General features: G+C 38.0%; 3 protein-coding genes across 6 annotated transcripts in view; 2 read left to right on the plus strand and 1 right to left on the minus strand.

The window, feature by feature from the left end:
* Positions 1 to 6291, minus strand: part of LOC112667529 (olfactory receptor 52E8-like) — a 59913-nt gene extending 53622 nt beyond the window's left edge. For 2 of the 4 annotated variants that reach the window (XM_049099033.1, XM_049099032.1), the window contains exon 1: positions 5975 to 6291. The gene's annotated coding sequence lies outside the window, so the exon portion shown is untranslated. Of the gene's footprint in view, positions 1 to 3700; positions 3758 to 5974 lie in introns of those variants that run through there. The other 2 variants (XM_049099035.1, XM_025459264.3) reach the window with 1 other exon arrangement.
* On the plus strand, positions 1956 to 2897 carry LOC112667532 (olfactory receptor 52E5). The gene has a single exon (XM_025459270.3). It carries the CDS (start codon positions 1956 to 1958, stop codon positions 2895 to 2897), a length of 942 nt encoding a protein of 313 aa, XP_025315055.1.
* Positions 6292 to 19193: 12902 nt separating the features above from the next.
* LOC112667918 (olfactory receptor 56A4) lies at positions 19194 to 20135 on the plus strand. The gene has a single exon (XM_025459977.3). It carries the CDS (start codon positions 19194 to 19196, stop codon positions 20133 to 20135), a length of 942 nt encoding a protein of 313 aa, XP_025315762.1.
* Positions 20136 to 24972: the final 4837 nt, after the last annotated feature.

A 24972-nucleotide genomic window follows, 5' to 3' on the forward strand; every position in this document is an offset into this window, starting at 1 on the left:
CTCAGGGCATGATCCTGGACTGGGATCAAGTCCCACATCAGGCTCCCTGTGAGGATCCTGCTTCTCCCTCTGCCTGTGTCTCTGCCCCTCTCTCTCTTTCTCTGTCTCTCATGAATAAATAAATACAATCTTTAAAAAAATAAAAATTAAAAAAATAAAGTATCATGATATCATGGAGATAAATCTGACACTGGTTTTGACCTCAAGGAAATTATACCCTAGTAGTTCATGTCTACCAGTTTTTCAAGCTGGAGTGAGATCAGAATCACCTGGAGGGTTTATTAGCAAATTATTGGGCCCCATTCACCCCCAGAGTTATTGGTTTAGTGAATCTGGAGTAGCGTCTAAGAATTTGCATTTATAACAAATTACGAGATGATGCTCATACTCCTGGCCTAGGAAACATTTTGAGAACTACTAATAACCAATGATAGCTAACATAACAGAGAGATAAATAGACCTACAAAAATAATAAATAATCCTGGAATAAGCCACTTAGAGAAAGCGCTGATGATGGTATGTCATTAAATCTGGGCTAAGAACTATTTTGTTGATTGGAGCTGGTAGGGAAGATTTCCTCATCAGAAGAAATAAGAAGAATGACATGGAGAAGAAAGTATGCAGAAAGTCTGAAGTTCGGTTTGACCGAAGCATAGAGGTAAGATTACATAAATAGGTCAGAATTCGTGTTTAAGAGTCTTTGGTGCCATTTTATAAAATATTGGCTTTTTTCACATAGGTAGGGCACTCTTGCTAGTTTTATTCTTATGAATCAGAGTTGACAAACTTACTCTAAAGGGAGAGAGAATACAAATTTTTAGCTTTGCTGGCCAGAAGGTCTTGAATACAGATGCTCAGTTCTGCCATTGTAAAGTTGAAACAGCCATAGAAAATATGCCAATTAATAGGAATGCTTATGTTAAAAAAAAAATCTTCATTTACACTCAAAGGAACATCAAGGCAAAACATACAGCACTGTCTTAGATGTAGCACTACCTAAACTCAACAAGCCCAGTCACTGTAGGTATTCCACCCACGGACCAGAGCACCCCATAGAATACATCCTATAACAGCAAAGCTTGTAATGGTTGCACTCATTTGAAAATCACACAGGCTCCACCATGTCACGGATTGCATGCATGGCACAGGGCCAGTTACAACCCAGACTCAATCACAAGGCACACCAGACAGATGCCATTATTATAGTAAAAAAAGTCTGCTGCTAACTTCAACACATTAGCTTCTATCACTCTTATCAGGGAAACTAACTACAGCACTAATATAGCCTACACTCCTCCTAAATTGAGGTAAGTATCTGGCCTTGGTAATTCTCTAAATTTAAGAAAGATAGACATATTGTCAGTATTCAGGCAGCATGAAGGATTATCCATTAATATTATGCAGCATGAAGAAGGCAGGAAAGAAGGTTAAAAATCACCAAAGGCTCTTAACAATATCTAAGAACAACCGTGTTAAACTGCCTAGGAATGGGAACGTAATATAACCTAGTAAGTGATAAGACGTGGTAGTTCGAGGAGGGATATTATTTTGGTAGAATCACATAATGGTCTCCCAATACGTCTAAATTTCTTAATTCCATTACTTAGCTCAGACCAAAACACCAGGTATCCAGTCCTCCACCCTTATGGTAAATATACTTTATCTATTCCTTAGATACTGAAAGGGAGAAAAATGTGAGACATGTAGGAATTTGCTATATTTGAAAATGTTCTACGTGGTTTTCTATGTAGATGAGGCAAATACTTTGAAGTGAGTGTCTTTTTAATTGTGCCTCATATTGCCTCTCTAGGTCTCCACTGCTATATTATGGAATTAAAGAATGGATTTTCTGTTTCTTCAGAAAACAGACAACATGCTATAAAAAAGATTAGGGTCTTTCCCTGGAAGCCAGAAAACTCCTGCAAGAAATGTGTCTATAACCAATTCCTAGCAATATGCTGCATTCCAACAATACACAGTTCCATCCTCCCTCCTTCCTTCTGGTGGGGATTCCAGGACTAGAAGATGTGCACATCTGGATTGGCTTCCCCTTTTTTGCAGTGTATCTGATAGCCCTTCTGGGGAACATCACTATCCTGTTCGTGATCCAGATGGAACATAGCCTCCACCAACCCATGTTTTACTTCCTGGCCATGTTGGCCTGCACTGACCTTGGCTTGTCCACAGCCACCATCCCCAAGATGCTGGGCATTTTCTGGTTCAATCTCAGGGAGATTGGGTTTGGTGCTTGCATCACACAGATGTACACTATCCATATATGTACCGGCCTGGAGTCTGTGGTGCTGACAGTTATGGCCATAGATCGATATATTGCCATCTGCAACCCCTTGAGATATAGCATGATCCTTACCAATAAGGTGATAGCTATCCTGAGCATAGTCATCATAGTCAGGACTTTGGTGTTTGTGACTCCATTCATATTTCTCATCCTGAGATTGCCTTTCTGTGGTGTCCGGGTTATCCTTCATACCTACTGTGAACATATGGGCTTGGCAAAGTTGGCTTGTGCCAATATTAGGGTCAATGTTGTGTATGGATTGATTGCTTTCTCAGTGGGATACATTGATCTATCTGTGATTGGATTCTCCTACGTCCAAATCCTCCGAGCAGTCTTCCACCTCCCCTCCTGGGATGCCCGGCTCAAGGCACTCAACACATGTGGCTCGCATGTCTGTGTCATGTTAGCTTTCTACCTGCCAGCCCTCTTCTCCTTCATGACACATCGCTTTGGCCACAACATTCCTCATTACATCCACATTCTTCTGGCCAATCTGTACGTGGTTGTTCCCCCTGCTCTTAACCCTGTTATCTATGGGGTCAGGACAAAACAGATAAGAGAGCGTGTACTAAGGATACTTATCCCTAAAGCCTATTGACATTTAGATCTAGGAGGATTTTCCATGACAATTAAGGGAAATAATAATATAAAAGTAGAAGTAAACATTGGAAATATTTTTGTAAGACTTCAGCACTCCCACACAGGCCAATCACCTATATTTCCCCCACTCTTCCTATTTGTACACCCACTAGAAAGCATAGTTCAAAGCTTCCCAAACTATTTCTCTACTTTACCACAAGAAAAATACAAAACAAAACAAAAAACACTCACATTTAAACCACATTGATATTACAAAATTTTTAGAGAGAAAAAGGTTGGCAAAAAAGTGTGGCCCCAGTAAAAAGCCTTGAATAATTTCCTTTATATGGAGTTTCTCTTCATTCACATGTCAGAAGGGAAAGTTCATGTCTTAAAATGATGTGGGATTTCATCAATATCAAGCAAGATACAGTGGCAAGAGAAATTAACTGGAAGTCGTAAGATCTACATTTAAATTCAAGACCTGGCCCTGATTAGAAGATATGCCTGAAAATTTCATTTAGAGCTCTTTGAAATTCAGTATTCTTGCCAATAAAATGCTGTAAAGCAATACTAGTCTGGCACTGTGAACTCAAAAAAAAAAAAAAAAAAAAACCTGTTGAAAAAATCTTTGCAGTTTGTAAAACATGAAAAGATTTGGAAAAAAATAAACAAATGTATTTCTAGCATGGTTGTTACTTCTACCATATGTAGGTTTAGCCTACTAAAACCCATTCTAATATATAGTCTCTGTTATGAAGTGAGGGCACCAGCTCCAGATTACCCCATTGCTTGGTGTTCTTTACAACCCTCAACCCTTACCTTAGTAAGAGGGTCTGTTCATCAGGAGGCTAGAAAGCCCAAAGAATTAAAAGGGCCCAATCTAGAATCCTCTTACACTATTAGTGGTAATGAGAACTGGTGGTCACTCTGGAAAGCAGTATGTCAGGTTCCTCAAAAAGCTAAAAGTAGAACTACCCTACCCAACAATTGCACTGCTAGACACTTACACAAAGGACACAAAAATACTGATAAGAAGGAGCACATGTGCCCCAATAGTTACAGCAGCATTATCAACAGCCGCCAAATTGTGGAGTGAGCCCAAATGTCCATAAACTGATGAATGGATAAAGATGTGGTGTTCAAATATATATACACACACACACACATATAAAATATGGAATATTATTCAGCAATCAAAAGAATGAGATCTTGCCATTTGCAATGACATGGATGGAGCTAGAGTGTATTACACTAAGCAAAATAAGTCAAAGAAAGACAAATACTGTATTATTTCACTCCTATGTGGAATTTAAGAAACAAAACAGATGAGCATACGGGAAGGGAAAAAAGAGAGAGGGAAGCAAATCATAAGAGACTCTTAACTATAGAGAACAAACTGAGAATTGATGGAGGGAGGTGGGTAGGGGATGCCCTAAATGGGTGATAGGTGCTAAGGAGGGCACTTGTGTAATATGTGTTACATGCAAGTGATGAATCACTAAAGTCTACTCCAGAAATCAATATTACACTATATGTTAACAGAACTTAAATAAAAATTGATAAGTAAAAAAACAAACTATTTTGGTAAATAATAACAATAATAAAAGAGGGCTCTATCTGGACTTGAGGCCTCAGGGAAATCCCATCGCCTACAGTTCTTATTAGAGTGAGCTTTAAGACAGCTATAATAGAGCCACACTCAGTAAGAGCAGAAAAGGAGAAATGACATCCGCTTGCCTACATGAAGGGGCTCTCAATACCCTCATGCTTGGCTCTCATTTCCTCAAGCCAAAGCCATAGGTGTGACTCAGCATTTGTCATTTTCCACAAAAGAATTTTCTCACAGGCTCCCCTCCATCTCACAGCTGCTGGAAGAGTTTATCTACCACCACCTTCGTCCTGTCCTCAGAAGACAGAAGGGCCAACTTCAACACTGATGACCTAAATGATAGTAATAATCTCAATGTCCTTACATACTGATAACAGTGATAGTAATGACAAAGAAAACAAAAGCTCACATGTTTTGAACACTTGCAGTATAATAGTATCTGGGCATGATAACATTAATTTTCATAAGACCCTTGTGTGAATGATTATAAAAATTAATTTTAAAAACATCTAACAGAAAGGATGCAATTCATAGGAATAAGATACATATTGTTAGGTGATATTGCCCAGCATTTCGTCTACTCCGTTGGTCTCTCAAGGAGTGCTTTCCCTACCTCTGCTATGCTTCTCCCAGGTGCAAATCCAGAAGGGACTCAAAGAAGAATTCCTGTTAGTCATATTCAGACCTTAATTCCTCCACCAGGTTTCTCTAGATCAGTGCAAACGGCTACTATAATTATGAGAAGCTTGATTCAAACTACAGGTACATGGTTATAGAAACTACAACTTGTTATTGGGGTTTTATAAGGGATGTAGGGTCCAGTACACCTTTTGTCATTCTCCGTAGTGATGAACACAGCCTCTGGCACATCAGGGGGCTCAGCAAACATCCCCTTGTTTATGATATTGAAGTGGCTAAGAGAAGAGTTAACCAACTGCATCTACAATGCATCTTTAGTTCCCAGTAGTAGATCCCTAAATAAAGAATGGACAAAACATATACTCGAGTTTCATGTTAAGAGGATGAGTTTCTCACAGAATTGTCAAGCCCAGTGCAGGTGGCTCAAGGAACTGGGCACAGTGGTCCTAAGATAGGCTTTAGGGTGAGTCCTCTTACACGCAAAGGGGAGAGAGGAACAGAATTACCCAAAGAACCAGCTCATGAGGGACAGACACAACTTTGCCACGAAGTTCTTATAGCAAAAAAACAAAACAAAACAAACAAAAAACAAAAAAGAAAAAACAAAGCAAAACAAAACAAAAGTCCTTTTTGTACAGTCTTTGGACATACCTTGTTAGTAGAATGAAGTAGTATAAACTAAAGCCATTTCAAATTGGTAGAGTACAGATGTTATGTCAGTTTAATAGAGAAACTCTGTGGAGTCATTTTGCTACCACAGGCTGACTATGATCCAGTTGTACTGGAAGGGAGTGTATTAAAAACCTGAAAAGGAGGAAGAGAAAAGCCAACCACCAGCCACTCACCTCACTGCCTGGTTTGCAGGTTAGTCACATTAGAAGGGGAATCTGCATAAGGAACACAGCCTTTGAGAAAGAGATCTATACCATTTGAACCAAAAACTACTATTGAACACTGCCACTCAGGATCAGTGAAGATTTAAATCAAGATCCAGTAGCAAGAGAGAGCAAAAATTAAATATCTGGAGGAAAAGGGGAGTCTGTGCTGGTGACCAATGCTCAAAACAAAGACCTAAATATTGTTGAAAAAACAAAACTACATTTTACATATAGAATAAAGTAGTGTTTGGGAGCCTCTTAATACATAGTCATCCTGATATGCTAATTCTAAACCTTTTAGTGTTAACAATGAGAGCTGTGACCTCAGAGGCCCAGTGTGGGACATCAAAATTCTGTAACCTTGGAGTCTACACAGCCTAGAGTTAGTCAGGAGAAAAAAAAAAAAAGAAGAAAGAAAAAACCTTCCTAGCTACAAGTCAACACTGCTCTCTTGTGGCTACTAACAGGAATAGAAATACTGGGATGAATTCAGTTCTCAATCTCTTCATGGTGTTTGAAGGGGGACTAACAACTCTGTGTTACGAAAATTCCTGGGACCTCCAACACTTAGGGGACGTTTAGTGAGTGGCTTCAGGAAGAAGACATTGTGCTTCCAGCTCATTAGGCACGTGGGGATTTGAATGATTAATTTAAAACTTAAAAGAGATATAACAATTATTCTGTGATTTTCTCTTTGTCAATAATATCTAAGATCAATATCAAATCAATGACATGGGCCAGGTATTCATATTTACCCATATATCTATATTTAATAAGATATTACATTAGCACTATTTGTAATAATAACATTTACTAATATCTTTATCTACTCAACTGAAATTATCAAGTGCTTTACTCATGATCAGCACAGAATGAATGAGCATACATAATTACCAAGAGGTAAACTACTTTTAGAATGATTATAGTCAAAAGAGACCGTGAATTATTATTATTTTTGCAAATTGGGCAACTGAGGAAAAAAGATGAGTTACTAATGGTTATTCAGCTACCAGGGACCAGAGATTGGAAAGAAAAATCAGGCATGTTTGCTGATTTAATCCATTTTTCCTAGCACATTGTCTAAGGATTGAGCTACATTTTTGTACTTCACCTGAACAGCTTTGTAGCTTTCTGAAGTTTTTCATACTCCAGATTATAGATAGCAGAGGTAGTGCACATCAAAATCCATCATACACTGAATTACTCAAAGCAAGTAAAGTTAGTTACTATAACAAAGATACCACAGTAACTTAACATAATAAAAGTTTACAACTGCTTCATATCCTATTCCAGTGCATGGGGGTTTTGCTTCATGTCAACACTGAGGGGTGCAAGCCTCTTCCATATGTGGATCCTCCATGTATTAAGCCCTTATGGATCTCCACAGGTATTTCTGAATCTGGCTGTCATGAGATGGAAGGGAGACAATGTTCAGGATCTTGTAGGAGGTTTTAGTGGCTCAATCGGGAAGAGATTTACATCACTTTTTCTGTCGTTCCTTTGGCCACACTGCTCACATAGATCCAGCTTCCTGTAAGTGAGGCTGAGTCACTGAATGTTCATTTCTTAAGAGAAATGATATGAGAGACTCTCACATGTAAAATATACTTACACTCTTCTTAAGGGAGACCAGCCAGGCTCTCATGTAGTCACTGTATGCAGCACAAAGCCCAAGATCTCAAGCAGTGAGCGTCTTCTGCATCAGGTTCCGACGTGATTCCTCATGGTCCAATCCTTTTTCTCCTCTCACTGCATAGATAATGGTGGAACAGACACCGCTACAGGTCATTAGAATTCCCATTTGGAAATAAGGCATATAATTCATTCAGTAGGAACTTGTCCATGGTAAGGCTGGAATACTTTGGGAGCAGGTGCTACCACATTTTTATCCACTGAAGTGGTGGAAGTTCTCTGACTAGACATTGGTTATGTTCTCTGGGAGGAACTTGCCATTGTTTCTATAACCTCTTGTGCTGCCTTTGCAGGACTGTGTCTTCTTCATTGTCCCTCATGACATTATGCCATGCATGTGGCTTCTTTTGCATTACTGCATTTGGACTGGGCTTCCAGCTGATAAAATATTAAAATCAATCATTGTTTTAATTCTTTGTTTAAGGATTTATTTATTATTTTTATTTGAGAGAGAAAGAGAGAGTTGTAGAGGGGCCGGGCAGTGGGAAAGGGATAGAGAAACTAAAGCAGACTATGCACCAAGACAGGGGCCCACGTAGGGCTCAATTCCATGACTCCGAGATCACAACCTGATCCAAAATCAAGGGTTGGTTCCTCAACCAACTGTGCCACCCACGTGCCCCAATAATTGTTTTAATTATTAATCAAAAAACTTCTTTAAAAGCCAGGCTTAAGTGTTTTTGGCAATACACAGTCTCAAAAACCAGATTTCTAAAAAAAAAAAAAAAAAAAAAAAAAAAAAAAAACAGATTTCTGACCTGTTTGTATCAGGGCATTTCCAAGCACTAGTAATTACAAGCACATATTTTCTTAAACATAATTTTAAATTTTTCTTTCATTTCTCTTGTCTTTTCCAGTTCACCCTGCCACTCCTTTTCAGGTAATGGTGTCTATCTAAGGCAGTGGATTTGAGTAAGACAACTATACACATAATCTACTCTTATCAGTGCTGGTTGCTATGAGTCTGTGTTTTTCAAAAATAATGTAAAACATTCTCTTAAACTTTGATCTCCCAAGCAGTAGGATAAGTCTTCAAAACTCTGTATATATGGACTTTCTCTACTATCATTAATTTCTACTTGAACACCTGCCAACTTTATGCTAAGCTCATCTATTTATCATAATAACTTTGTTTTTGTTTTTGTTTGTTCAATTTTTTTCATAATAACTTGTAAATGGAATCAATAATTGCAAACACACACAATTACTTTAAGTTGTACCAACCATTTCCTCTAGATTTACTATTTAGTAGACTTATCAGATCTCCTTGTGCCGTGATTTTTCTAACATTGTTATCAATTTTCTCAGTGTCTGTGGTGTTAGGATAACTTGATGGCTGTTGAAACAAACAATTCCAATTTGTCAGTGGTTAATATGTACAATTTAATTTTTTGATGACATCCATCCAATGCATTTAGGAGAGGCTGTCCTCCATGCTGTCTTTCAGGGACCTAGCTTCTTCAATTGTGTGGTTCCACCATTTCTAGGGCTTCATATCTTCAGTGGATTAAGTGCAACTGGCAAATGTAGAGGGGGAGAGAGTATAGAGGACTTCAAGTAGACTGTAAATATTGTACCTAGAAGGGGTGTGTGTCATCTCCTTGGCCAGACTCCGTCTTATAGCTCCACCTAACTATAGGTGAGCCTGGAAAATGTAAATTTATCTTGCATCTAAGATAGGAGAGAACTCTGTTTAGTAAACTTAACCTTGTCTGTGTCATTTGTACATATTGATTGTCAGCTGAACTCCAGGCTATACAGTGGGAAGAGTGAGAAGTGGTAGGAGACCTCTGGTAATTTTATGGTTCTCATCTCTCTGAGACACTGTCAACCAGATCCTGAACTGCTGCTTGTTTGCCTCCTCCAGGTGAACATTAAGTAGATCATCAGGTTTTGTTTTAGATTCCTAAGAGAGAAGAAAGGGGCCCTTTTGTGTCCCTTCCATGTTTTCCAACCATTCTTGTATCAGTGTTAATAATGGAGAGGGATATTGGTACACTGCATCTCAAGACTAGAAGCTCAGTGAATAGGTGCAGGGATTTGAACCCAGACCTGCTCCCTAGCCCAAGACTGTTTAAACATATTCTTAGAATCCTCTTTGACACTTGATAGGATGGCATCGGGAACCTGACATGGGACTTAAATGAGTAGTGCACTCTCTGCTCAGTCCTTGAATTTGTGCAGAGTTCTTCTGGTCTGTAAAGAGACATTGCTGTTAGGACACAGCAGGAAGAGGACCTGATGAGTTAATATTCCAGAGAAGGACTGACCTTGGTGGATTTCCTCCACAAAGTCACTGATATTATTGCCTTTACTTGGATGTTTATAATAGAATTAAGAACTGTGTCCTGTTTGAGAAAGAGGCTATGAGTTTCCTCAGACCCATTCTTGCTCCTGAAAAAGTAAATATTGATTTGTCTGTAGGTGGAGCCAAAAGAGGTCTGTTTATGGATCCATGTTCTGTGCTTCCTCAGAGCTAGGTGAGAGTGCATTCCTCGACTTTCCGGGTATGCTGCTGCCTTTGGAGGAGTCTAAAGAAGTTTGTATGCTATGTTTATCCAACCAACTACCCTCCACTATAACATATTTCTAAGACTGTAAGATTACATTTCTCAACATGTCTTTTTCCTGTTGTGGGGCAAATACTGCCTTGCTTAATATTACCACTTTCACTTTCCTTCTGCACCATGTTGTAATGATCATTGTACCTCATTCTTCCTGGTCCCCACACAGTGAAGGAATGATCCATGTGCCCAAGCGCTCATGAGAAAAAAACCTCTGATACTCACTTTTAGCATAAAGCATCTTGGATTTCAACTGTGAAAGTCAGATTTAGGTCTTGACAAGGCTGCTCAGCTGTTTGCATTGTGTATATAATTTTCAGTTTCACTGCCCCACAAAGATAAGACGATTATTTCACTGTGAGTTTTTGCTCAATCATATACATAAAAACATTAACCATAGTCACTCAATATCTTTGTTCTTTTTCCTTCCTTATCTTCTGCCTACCTCTTTGCCTTTTACCCCTTTTTCCTTCCTTCCTTCCTCCCTTCCTCCCTTCCTTCCTTCCTTCCTTCCTTCCTTCCTTCCTTCCTTCCTTCCTTCCTCCCTTCCTTCCCTTTCTTCCTTCCTTCATTCTTCTTTCATCCTTCCTTTTTTCCTCTGCTCCTTTCTTTCTCTTTCCCATCTATGTTCTCCTCCATTTCTCCTTCCTTCTATTCTTTTCACAAGAAGCTCAGGTAAGCTATTCTGCTCTAGATTGTGACACCAGGGCTTTAATCTACCTTTTCATAATTTTTTTCCTCCAAAGTGGGTCACCAATATAACAATTCAGGATCAATGATTGTTTCAGATAATCTCAGTACATGTTTTGAACTCAGGTAGATAAAGAACAGGTAACCAGCTTTATTACCTGTCCAGCTGGATCCAGAAGGAGAGAAGATAATTACACAAACAGAACTAACAAAGTTACAGAATTCAAAGACTTGTTTTTTATAAAATTTTCTCATGTTCCACACTGAAGGTTTATTCCATATACAACATGAATAATTTAGTCTTGTTTCTCTCTGTAAAAAACATTTCTGACTTCCATTTCATGGTAGACCATGTAGCCTAAAAAAAATCCTTACGTTGCTAAATAACAAAGTAAAATACAATAAACTTCCTCTCAAATGCATATGTTTAAAAGAAAGTAAGAAAATTTGAAAGTACATGAAAAGCAATTGGAGATGAAAAAAGACTGTTAAATAGGCCTGAATCTATGGCTGTAATGGGAACATTTATCAGTTTTTACAACAAAGGGCTTTGCATTTTAAATGATCATACAAATTAAGAACACAAAAGTTGGATACTCACAAGAGTAGGAGCAGAATTAAGACACACAGATCCCACAGCACCAGGAATCTTGAGGGGACATAACTTTAGTAAAGGAGTAGATAAGAAACACATACGTGTGTGTGTGTGCGCGCGTGTACACACCCCCCCACACACACACATATTTTGTCCTGAACTAGATTTAGGAAGACTAAAACAAGTTTCCTTTATGTAGGTTTAATTTGGAACTTACAATATGTGCTGTGGGGAATGTGCAAGTGGATAAATTTATATAAAGTTTTGTTAGGATGGCCTTCAAGAATCCCACAAAAATAGCTCTGTTGATCATGAGTTCACAATCAAAAATTATTAAACATGGGGAGAATCAACAGGATTATATATAAGAATTTTGAAAAATGAGGTTTTCAGATATAAATTACAATGATTACACTTAAAATGGTTATAGAAACAAAAATAGGCGTTAACAATACATGTAAAAAGAGCATTAACCTATCATGTTTATTTGAATGAAACAAAACCATAGCTTTAAGAAATTTTAAAAGTATAGTAACTAATTAAAAAAATAGATTACGCAAGATTGACACAACTGAGTTGACAATTTATAAAATGAAGCTGAAGTGGCAGAGCTTAACCTGAAAGCAGTCCAATTTGAAAGACAATAGAATATAAAATGGGTGAAAAATAAAGGCAATTGAATAAGGAAAGTCCCAATATACACCAAACTGGATTTGCATAAAAAATATAGAAAATGGGGAAAGGAAAAAAAATACTCAAAGGGATCATGTCTGAATTATCTTCAGATTCAAAATGCTGAAATAATCATAAGCAGAATAACCTTTCAAAAAAATAATCTATACACTTTTGTTGACACTCCAACATTCCAAGGAAAAAAAGAGTAACGGTATAATTCTCAACAACAACAATAGGTGGGGCAGCCCGCGTGGCTCAGTGGTTTAGCGCCACCGCCAGCTATCACCTGGGTCTGATCCTGGAGACCTGGGATCGAGTCCCACATTGGGATCCCTGCATGGAGCCTGCTTCTCCCTCTGCCTGTGTCTCAGCCTCTCTCTCTCTCTCTCTCTCTGTGTCTCTCATGAATAAATAAATAAAATCTTAAAAAGAAAACCAATAGATAACAGAAAGTTGTGGAAATATACATATATATGTATATAGTGTTCTTTGTTTTTTTTATACATTTATTTTTTATTGGTGTTCAATTTGCCAACATATAGAATAACACCCAGTGCTCAGACCGTCAAGTGCCCCCCTCAGTGCACGTCACCCAGTCACCCCCACCCCCCGCCCACCTAACCCTTCCACCACCCCTAGTTCATTTCCCAGAGTTAGGAGTCTTTCATGTTCTGTCTCCCTTTCTGATATTTCAGTGTTCTTTATTTGTATGATCATTTAAAGTGCAAAAAATATTATATGTTGTACATATTATATGTTAATGCATACTTATTATATGTTATATATAATGTATATATTATACATTATATGTATATAATGTATATATTATATATAACATTCAATTACTATATGTAAAAAACAATTGTTGATATTCAAATCCTACCCAGCTAAATTTTCACTAATAAAAACCTGTTTGGAATAATAAAATAAATATTTATATTTTAAAGCACGAATGAGTTAAGGAGGAAGAGTCAAAATCTAAGAGAAGATTAAAAAAAAAAAAAAGAAAGGAAAACCCAGAATTTAAAGCTTCTTCTACTCTGAGGACTTTGCCAATCCTGAAAAAAAGTCAGTAAGAAATGGAGTAAAAATTTGGCAATTTCCTGACAAGAGAAGATAAAAATTAAAGATCCATCATCCTTTGATGGCTGGGGGTCTTCCTCTGTGACCTCCTCCACAGAGTTATAGGGTTGAGGATAGTTTAGTCAGTTCTTCCCCACAGATGCATCCATATAAATTTCACCAAAGAAGATTCTCCTCACACAGTTTTCTTAACCTTCTCTTCCTAGAGTTTCTTTATTTAGATTCCCCTAGAGCCTTTGATCTCTCCTGCCCTTACATTATTGACAATGCTGCAGTAAGCCTTTTACAATATATTCTCTTGGAAATAGACCAGAGGGCCTCCAGGGCCCAAGTGCTTAACAAGGACACCAACTCCTGTGATGGGGAGTGGGGACCATAGTGGAGTCAGAGTTCATAAAACCAGCCTCAGAGATGCCAGTTCAGTGCTTTCTCCAGCAGCCAGAAACAGCAGCAGTGCAGCCTTCTAAAACTGGTGAGTTTCCAGCTGGACTCAGCAGGATGATTGTGAGGAAGGAGATAACGAGGAGGGGAGAAGAGTCCAGGAGCCTAGTATGTAAAGGAAAAGGAACTCTTTCAATAGGGCCTGGTGTACATGCCGACGCTGCCAACATGCTTAGATCAAGTAAAAGGCTGAGTGGAAGGGACCGACCTATGCTGTGATTTCATCAGAGATGGGGCTGAGTCATTTTGTGTCCATCCAGGGTTTGCAAACTTCTGTAGACTTAAAGACCCCCCACCCATATCATGGCTGGGAGACCAAGGCCCTGTGACTGGCTGGATCAGATTCTTCCTTTCTACACTAGTCTGCACTATGAGCCAAGGTGATTGGTCTGTTTTCTTATGTGGGTATGGGTCTTCTGTCATATTTTATTTATTCAAGGCTTATCTGACCTTTCCAGACTGTCAATCATTGCCAGAGACCATGTTTGTTCAATAGCACTTAGAACAAGGTTAGCCCTTTGTAAATGTGAGTCCCCCAGTACAAATGAATGGAACTGGATACTAAATATCAGAGCAATGCTCCAGATGGCCAATGAGTCCTCATTTCTCAGATTAGTCCTCAGTTTCCCTAAGGAGAATACAGACAGAGAGGAAGAATGGTCTCAGCTCTTGAGGAATTTACTAAAACTAAGCTGAAAATATGTAACCACCTGGGAGAAAATATCAGTGTTATAGGAGGTCTGAAACTGGTTCTTCTCTGTATCAGTTAAAAGATCCTTGGTAACATTCTGGACTCCAGTCTCTCTGCCCACTCATCTTTTCTCACCATGCCTCAGATACATCCTTCTTCTCTACCTGCATGGCCTTCCTTCAGATCTTAATCACTTTTCCTTTGGATTCCTCAGAACTCTCCAGAAGCCTCCCTCCCCTCCATGTAATTCTCTGTGTTCCATCTACAGCACATCATTTCCCCATTCAAATCCTCTGTGCTTCCCTTATAGTGCATACTCTACTACTCTCAGGGTGACCTCACATGACTACCTCTGTATACCTTAACCATGTCTGGTGACAGTCTACTCTCCTTCCTGCTTCCCCAAAGAACTAGGATCTACCATCCCCTAGCACCCCATCATACTGAACATCCACATAGAAGTTTCTTCTTTTACCATTGCCTACAAAGAGAGTCCCCTCCTCCTGGTGAATGTTGCCTCATTTTTGTATGCTTCTCTGATATTCTCAGCTTATCGTGTCTCTGGGCCTAACAGGATCTCTGTTTTTTGTTTGTTTGTTTGTTTTGTTTTGTTTGATTTCCTTTTTTATTTTTTTTTATTGGAGTTCAGTTTGCCAACATATAGCATAACACCCAGTGCTCATCCCATCAAGTGCCCCCCTCAGTGCCTGTCACCCAGTCACCCCCACCCCCCACCCACCTCCCTTTCCACCACCCCTTGTTCGTTTCCCAGAGTTAGGAGCTCATGTTCTGTCTCCCTTTCTGATATTTCCTACCCATTTCTTCTCCCTTCCCTTCTATTCCCTTTCACTATTATTTATATTCCCCAAATGAATGAGACCATATAATGTTTGTCCTTCTTTGATTGACTTATTTCACTCAGCATAATACCCCACAGGACTTCTGGAAATCATAGCCTTTGTCTCTCTGCAGCAACACCTAAAGTTAAATATCATTTATCTATTTCATAAATGAGGAGTGTATATATCATAGAGTGTAATAGTTCTCAGGGCCTTTAATGAGTATAAGAGCCGGGTTTCATTTCTGTCTGAAGCCAACTTCTCAACCATATAACATTGCTTTGTTCATCTGCACATTTGTCTCTTTCCCACTGTTTGTTTCTAAGATGATCTTTATTACCACAACCGTATTGTGTCTTCCTCTATTAATTAGGATACCAATTTTTGCTATACATTTGTATGCTTAATTAAGACCAGGTACAGGGAAGGCACCAACTCTTTTGTTTATTCGGTAGATCAGGTCATTCTCAGGATATAGAAGAGCTTATGGAAAGGACACAGCTTTTCCAAAAAAGTGGATATTTTTTTTTAAGGTACCCAGTGGATATGTTTTCTATCTTCTTATTTCACTATTTCATACTAAGAGTCATTTTCCTGATCACACATGTAAATGCATAAGAGATCTATCTCTACCCCATATTTAACCCATGAGTCTTTGGTTTGCTTGGAAATCTACAAAGGTAGAAAGATGTGTGTGTGTGTGTGTGTGTGTGTGTGTGTGTGTGTGTGAATAATCTGTATTTGTAAAACCTGGGATATTAAAAATGAAAGTCCTTGAATCAAATCAATACCTTCATTATCTTCTCTGGCAGTAGTCTCATACCTTCTCATGCACACATCACTCTCCTAGAGGAGACTTGTCAATGGGACAGCTGAGTAGTGATTCCCAACTATACTAATTATTTGCCTCCTGGGCTCCTTCTCTTACTTAGTCTGCCATGACTCCCCAGCTCTTTTCTGCTTCTTTGGCTATGACAGCCTTTACTGTCATCCTTCTTAGTACTTACTTGGCCATTCATTTCTTTGTTTAGCAGTGAGGGGGAAAAAGATAGTACCCACCACCACCACCCACCAAAGAAACCCCGGAAATTCATCAAAGCAGATTATAGATTATAGATTCCACATGCTAGGATAATTTGATCTGAGCCACAAGGAATCACAGACAATCCTGCTTACCAGGTAAAAAATTCCTACCTGGCAGCCCTGGTGGCGCAGCGGTTCAGCGCCACCTGCAGCCCAGGTGTGATCCTGGGGACCCAGGATCGAGTCCCACATCGCGCTTCCTGCATGGAGCCTGCTTCTCCCTCTGCCTGTGTCTCTGCCTCTCTCTTCGCTATCTCTGAATGAATAAATAAATAAATCTTAAAAAATAAATAAATAAAAATTCCTACCTACATAGGTTTACATGCCAGAACTGACTTATTATCTAGCTTCCATTTTACCTTTGGTCAACTTCAACTATTTTGAATACTTTTCCTAAAGGTATCTAGCTCTATTTCTCAGTGATGTCTCTTATATGACAGTGATGATTCCATTAGCATTGCTTTTTAAAATTAATTTTATGGGATGCCTGGGCAGCTCAGTGGTCGAGCATCATTGATTTGGCTCAGGTCATGATCCCGGTGTCTGGGGATGGAGTCCCACATCAGGCTTCCTGTGAGAAGCCTGCTTCTCCCTCTGCCTGTGTCTCTGCCTCTCTCTGTGTGTCTCTCATGAATTAAATATATACAATCTTTAATAAAAATTATTTTTTTTATTTCAGTATACTTGACACAATGTCACATTAGTTTCAAGTGTACAAAATGATTCCACAAGTTTCACATTAGGCTATGTTCACTGCCTCTTTACCTTATTTCTTTTTAATCTTCATTTTGAGACTTGAACTTCCTATTGGACTCCAAGCATATTATATTTTGAATGATTGCTTGAAAACTCTACTTGTATATTTTACAAATATCTCCTGCATAACACTTCAAATGTAAATTCATATGCTTACTCTGAAAACCCTTTCCTTTTTTATTCCCTTTTCCTATTTTTCAGGAAATATTTCATTCTTTCTGTCACTCAAGTTCAAAAACATAAAGTCATCTCTAACACTGTGATGTGAAATTCAAGACCCTGCTTTATTCCATTTTCTTCTATCACTTGGCCCAATATGAGCAGCAAGTACATTTTGGGGCAATTTTTGAGTGATTAATCCTCAAATGTTTTTCTTTACTCATCCCCTACATGTAATTCTTACTGATTCTGATTTTGAAATGTCTGTCTACTCCATTGCTTCCTGTCCATCCTGAAACAAGGAATGGCTCTTGGTATAAAGGAAAGACCACTGTTCCAGGAGCAGGTAGATGTTTGATACAGTTTCAGCAACACAAGACAATTCAGAGGACTCTACCAACTCAGCCAGAGAATAGAGCAGGAAGTGGCCTCCAAAATGATTCATAGGTTTACATGCCTTACAGTTTTTGGCAGAGTAAACTGTTTAAGCCTGGACTCCCTCAGAGTGGGAAAGGAAAGGGTTAACAGTGCCTCAGTCAAGGCCCCATGATTAGAGTGGCTCAACTTTGGATGGAATTCTTGTGACTGGTTAGTTTGTTGCCACTATAGCAAGGGATTCCAAAGTCCTTCTAGAGTCCTACAAGCCAAGGAACCCACATGGGGGAGGTGGAGATAACACCACTCTACTCAATCCTCCAGACATGGAATAGTAGCTATTTTTAGGCCTAAACTCTTCATATTGCTGTGGCCTCCAGGCCTCTCTCAACTTCCTGCCCAGGCTAACAGGATATTTATCCTTCCTTCTAAGTTTCAAAATGTATTTTTCTTTTGGACCCCCTCAAAGACTTGTTTTTTTTACTTAAAAAATAGTCATTTTTAAGTCATTTTAAAAAATAGTCATACAAATTTTTAAGTTTTTACTTAAATTCCAAATAGTTAACATACAGTATTATATTACTTTCAGGTGTATGCTACAGTGTTTCAACAATTCCATATATCACCCAGTGTTCATCACAAGTATATTCCTTAATCTCCATCACTTATCTAATCCAGTACTTGACAATTTTTAAACCCTCCTAGTGTACCCCTCAGTACTGACTGCCTCTGTCACCAGAATATAAAACGCAGGCTCATCTGAAAGGGCTAAATGAACAAAACTACTCTTTAAGCTTCCAAAGAAAAACAACGGCAAATAATCCAGTAAGAAAGAGATAAACATTATGCCCCAAAGTGAAATCCCCTTGAGGCTGGAGGAAATTATTGCTGTTGGGTGCAGTCAAGGATGTTGTACCTCTAATCCAATTATTTCCTGAATAAAAATATCTATGGAGTAGGGAGCTGAAGTCAGACTATGTCCATATCTATGGAGTAGGGGGCTTGGTTTTTCTAGGACCTCCACACAATCCGCTAAACATAGCTATTCCTTCTAAACTCTGAGGGAAGGTAGGGTCAGTTAATTGTGCTTGTTGAAGCTAAATAATGTGTAGAGACTGAAAACAGAGACTCTACAGTCAGACTCTTGTCACAGTCCTGGTCTCACCACTTACTGGTTATCAAATTTTGATTAAACTCTTCTGTCCCCCTTTTCCTGTACACTTTCATTATCTGTGAAATTAAGATAACTATTAATTACTCATAAACGGTTTTTTGTAAAGGATGAAATAAGGTAATCATTATAAAGCATTCAACTTAGAACTGGCACATAGTAAGTATTTGGTTAAATATCAGCAATGATTGATGATGATGATGATGACGATGATGGCAATAATAATGATGATTTGAAAATTTCATTAAATAGGTTTAGCACCCCCAATGGAAACCTGAGTTTTGCTATATCTAGAACACATAGTCTTTTAAAATATATTTTGTCCTATATTTTTAGAAACTCTGTATTTCCAGTGTGATCAGGATACTTTACATGGCTTCATCCAGCAACTACTCCACTGCTCCAGTCTCTGAATTCCTCCTCATCTGCTTCCCTAACTACCAGAGTTGGCAGCATTGGCTGTCCCTGCCTCTCAGCCTCCTCTTCCTCCTGGCCATGGGGGCCAACGCCACCCTCTTGATCACTATCCTGCTGGAGGCCTCTCTGCACGAGCCCATGTACTACCTACTCGGCCTCCTCTCCCTACTGGACATTGTGCTCTGCCTCACTGTCATCCCCAAGGTCCTGGCCATCTTCTGGTTTGATCTCAGGTCCATCAGCTTCTCAGCCTGCTTCCTCCAGATGTTCATCATGAACAGTTTTTTGACCATGGAGTCCTGCACATTCATGGTCATGGCCTATGACCGCTATGTGGCCATCTGCCACCCACTGAGGTACCCATCCATCATCACTGACCAATTTGTGGTTAGAGCTGCCATATTTATTGTGGCCAGGAATAGTATCTTTTCTCTTCCTGTTCCTGTTCTTTCTTCCAGGCTTAGATACTGTGCAGAAAACATTATCAAGAACTGCATCTGCACTAACCTGTCTGTGTCCAAACTCTCCTGTGATGACATCACCTTCAATCGGCTCTACCAGTTTGTGGCAGGCTGGACCCTACTGGGCTCTGACCTCATCCTTATTGTTTTGTCCTACTCCTTCATCCTGAAAGCTGTGCTAAGGATCAAGGCTGAGGGTGCTACAGCCAAGGCCCTAAGCACATGTGGTTCCCACTTCATCCTCATCCTCTTCTTCAGCACAGTCCTGTTGGTTCTGGTCATCACTAACCTGGCCAGGAAGAGAATTCCCCCAGATGTCCCCATCCTACTCAACATCCTGCACCACCTCATCCCCCCAGCTCTGAACCCCATTGTTTATGGTGTGAGAACTAAGGAGATCAACCAAGGAATCCAGAAGCTGCTGAGAAGGTTGTAAGAGGTAAAAGGATCATATCCACCTTTGGAATTATTAATAAAAGTCAGGAATTACTTTTATATTGGAAAGTAAATTTTACTTTTTAATCCCAGAATGAGTTCTGACTCTTTTATCTCAGACAACAATGAAAACATTCTGTGATTCCTTGTTTCCTATTACTTCAAAGGAAATCTTCCTTTCCTGGATTTTGTGGTCACTTGGGAATTTGCCTTGACTGATTCCTTATCTGAGAGTCCTGCCAAACCTTAGCCAGATGGAGCTCAATTGGAGTGGGAGTATTTGGCCACTAAAGAAGTAAACTTTATACTTAAAGAGATGTCTGCCCTCTGATTTACAAAGAGCATAGATCCCTCTCCTGCCTCCTCTTTCAGACATGACTTTTGTGTCATGAGGAGTTGGTTGGGCAGAAGTATATATGTTACCCCAGAACTTTGGCTTGGGTCAAGTGCTTTACTCTGGACAATCCCCATACACTCACGGCAGATGTGCCATCTTCTGGGTCCTCAGATCCTCATAGAGCCTGTTAAGATTTTCCATCTGTACAGTCTTATCTGGATGGCTCTTTCTCTTTTCTTTCTTTTCTTTTCTTTTCTTTTCTTTTCTTTTCTTTTCTTTCTTCTTTCTTTCTTTCTTTCTTTCTTTCTACTAAGATTCTTCAGTTTTGTTTTTTGTTGTTGTTTATTAAGAAGATTGACACTTTTTTAGGGCTTTTGCAGGGAAGGGGGAGGAGTTGTACTATATAATGTGCTATGTGTCCTTTTCCTCATTATCTTCAGCCTCATGACCCTGTAATCCTCACTTTATCCCATATGCCTCCTATAAGGAACTTAGAACTTCCCATCACATCACAGGCACACCTCTCCCAGACTCTACCATGTCCACTAACACCCCATTCTGGGCTGTGGCTGGTGTAGCTGTTGACAGTTTTCCAGGCATAGAAACTTTAGTGTTTGATTTTTCACAGATAAGTGCATTGAACTATCTTTCAATCCCCTCTTTAATTATGTCACACATTAGTTCTATGTTTCTGAGGATTATTTTCTAGTAGTAACTTAAGACTTCTCTTTTAAGAATTTGTGGTCCATCATTTTTCCAAACATCATTTGAATGACATTCCCCATTAGACTCTCCTACTTTCTTTTGTACTGAAATTTGATTTTGATGAATGTCTTGTATTGAAATTAATATTTCTACAGTATTTCTCCTTATGTATCATTTTATCTTTTATTTTTCCAGTTTTGTTGAGATATAATTAATATTTAACACTGTTTAAAATATACAACATGATGATTTGATATATGTGTATTGCAAAATGATTGCCATAATATGTTTAGTTAATATCCATCAATTCAGATGCTACAACTTTTTTCTTGTGATGAGAATTTTTTCTGGGGGGTGAGGGGAAGGAAGTCTTTCTTTGGCACTAGATACCTGGTACTTGTCTGTTTTTGGAGGGTGCTACATTTCTGCATGTGTTTTTGAAGTGTTGGGTTTTGAAAGACCCTTCTTAGGGTCTATTATATCACATTTCATAACATTGATCTCATCAAAATATCAAGGAATTAAGTTGGCTGAGTTCTCTTTTTCTTTTATTTCTTCCAATTTCTCCTTTCCACAGAGTTACTTTTAATTGAATACCTACTATATGCCAGACACTTCTTATACATTCTTACTTTACCTATACATTTTCCATGAGAAGTTTTTCTGTTGGCCCTAGATGAAGAAACTAAAGCTCATAGAAGTCAAATGATTCTAAGATTACAGCAATTAAGCCAAGGTAAATCCATGTTGCTTGGATTCCTGAAGCCTGAACTTTTTCCACACTACCATTCTCAACCTTGGCTGTGCGATAGCATAACCTAGTAAGTTACAAAAAACTCTTGAGTTACATTCCAAATTTCTCATATTCCCAGCCCAAGCTTAGTGTCTGGCACTTAATAAGCACATTAAAAATGTTAATTTGATGCCCATAAGTTTATGGCAGAAGTTAAGCTCAATATGGTTGCTGAGAAGAGACATGTCCTTGTTTCATGTGTCACCACATTTTTAAAAAATCACTTTGCTAATTTTACGTAATTGCTTTATTAAAAAAAATTTTAACTTAAAATTTGACCACCTTTACCCATTTCCACAACCTCTCTACCTTGTATCTTTGGCAACCACAAGTCTGTTTTTTGTATTTGTGAAGTCTTAAATTTTCTATTCTACATATAAGTGAGTTCATGCAGTATTTGTCTTTCTCTAAGATGATAGATAGATAGATAGATAGATAGATAGATAGATAGATAGAGCCTCAGATGGGACTACAGTCCTGGCGAAAAATTGAATGTAATATGAGGAGACCCTGAAGAAGAAAACCAAACTAAGCCATGACTTGACTTCTGACCCACAGAACTAAGCTCTAATTCAAAAAGCTAAAGAAAACAAAACAAATCAGAAAATTAAACCCCAAAAAGTAGAAGATAAAAAAGAATACAAATACAAAAAACAATAAAGCAAAAAAATATATAATAGAAAATATCAAAGTCAGAAGTTATGTTTTGAAAAATAATAAGATATAAACTTTTAGAAACATAAAACATAAATTTTAATTTTTTAAAAATACATTTGAATTAGAGATATTTTAAATGTAATAAAACTATACTATGAATCCCTATGATAATTAATTTGACAGTTACATAATGTAAAAATTCCTTAATAAATACAACTTTTCAAAGATGGCAAAAGACAAAAAGAAAAAAAATCTGTGTTGTTCCATATCCATTAAAGATTAAAGCAAATTGAAAATTTTTCCATAGAAAAAACTCTGGGCCTAGATTACCTTCATGGTGAAATATTCTAAAGAGTGAGAGAAGAAATACATAAATGCTTTCAGAAAATAGGAACTGAGAGAATATTTTCCAATGTATTTTTGAGGTCATCATAAACCCAGCATCAAATACTGACAGGAATTACAAGAAAATTATAAACCACCATCTCTCATGAACATAGATATACAAATTTTAACGAAATATTTGAAATTGAGTATAAAACAACAAAAATTAATACATTATGAACAATGAAGTCTATTATGGGAATGAAAAGTCAACTTTAATCATTAAAAATTGATCTACATTTAATTCACCTCTTTAAACTTAAATAATGGATGGGGAAATATAAATTTCTCAGTAGATTCAAAAAAATCATGTAAAAAAATTCACCATTCCATTGATAATGAAAATAATCTCAGGAATGTGCAAATAGAACGGAATTGCCTTATCTGTTAAAGGTTATCTTCCCAAAATCTATAGCCAATATCATACTCAGTGCTAAAAATAGTAAATGCTGAGAAAAAAAAAAGGGGAAACATGTATAAAGATTGGAAAGGAAGAAGTAAATATGTCATTATTTGCAAATAATTTCATTCTTTGGATAGAAACATCCAAAAGTACCAATAAACAGAATATTTGAATTTATAAGTAAATTTAGTAAGTTTGCTACCTAGAAATTCGATACACAAAAATCGATTACAAGTCCCAACTAGAAACAAACAAAAAATGGAAAATGAAATTCATAAATCAATACCATTTTTAATTGCATCAAAAATACCAAATACCTCAGAATAAAGACGTCCCAGTTGTCTGCACTGAAATTAGAATATATTGGTGAGAAAAATAAATCAAGACTTAAAATAAATAAAAAAATATATCACGTTTGTGGACTAGAAGTTTCAGTAATGCAAATCTTTCCAAATTGGTATATAGATTAAATGCAATTCAAATAAAGATGTCAACAGATATTTTGGCAAGTTGATTTTCAATGCACAAGGTAATGCAAAGAACCTAAAAGAGAAGACATATGTGGTTACACACTTCAAGAATTTTTATGAAACTGCCTAATTAAGATAGTGTGATATTGAAAGATAGACCAACTAACCAGAATGGGGAGTAGAAGAAAAAGCAAATGTTATATTTCAATCTGATTTATGACAAATATGATTTTGCAAGGAATCTCTTTTCAGTATATGCTCCTGGAGAAATTAGAAATCCAGATGATACTGATTCCTGTCCTGAAGGCCTTTTCCCTAGTTTTTTTTTTAATAATGAATTTATTTTTTATTGGTGTTCAATTTACCAACATACAGAATAACACCCAGTGCTCATCCCGTCAAGTGCTCCCCTCAGTGCCCGTCACCCAGTCACCCCCACCCCCCGCCCTCCTCCCCTTCCATCACCCCTAGTTCATTTCCCAGAGTTAGGAGTCTTTATGTTCTGTCTCCCTTTCTGATGTTTCCCACACATTTCTTCTCCCTTCCCTTCTATTCCCTTTCACTATTATTTATATTCCCCAAATGAATGAGAACATACACTGTTTGTCCTTCTCCGATTGACTTACTTCACTCAGCATAATACCTTCCAGTTCCATCCATGTTGAAGCAAATGGTGGGTATTTCTCGTTTCTAATGGCTGAGTAATATTCCATTGTATACATAGACCACATCTTCTTTATCCATTCATCTTTCGATGGACACCGAGGCTCCTTCCACAGTTTGGCTATTGTGGACATTGCTGCTAGAAACATTGGGATGCAGGTGTCCCGGCATTTCATTGCATCTGAATGTTTGGAGTAAATCCCCAACAGTGCAATTGCTGGGTCGTAGGGCAGGTCTATTTTTAACTATTTATAAAACATCATGATGAGCGCTGAGGAATGTGTATAATTGTTGAATCACAGTATTATACACCTGAAACTAATATGTATGTTAATTAAACTAAAACTTAGAAATAAATAAAAATAAAGACAACAACACATTCTTTTAAAATTCTTTTATTAAAAAAATCATTTAAAACATTCTAGG

This window comes from Canis lupus, chromosome 21, assembly GCF_003254725.2.
Source record: "Canis lupus dingo isolate Sandy chromosome 21, ASM325472v2, whole genome shotgun sequence".
Taxonomy (NCBI): domain Eukaryota; kingdom Metazoa; phylum Chordata; class Mammalia; order Carnivora; family Canidae; genus Canis; species Canis lupus.

Coding starts and splice junctions, on each gene's coding strand:
- LOC112667532 (XM_025459270.3), top strand. CDS start 1,956: ATGCTGCATTCCAACAATACACAGTTCCATCCTCCCTCCTTCCTTCTG.
- LOC112667918 (XM_025459977.3), top strand. CDS start 19,194: ATGGCTTCATCCAGCAACTACTCCACTGCTCCAGTCTCTGAATTCCTC.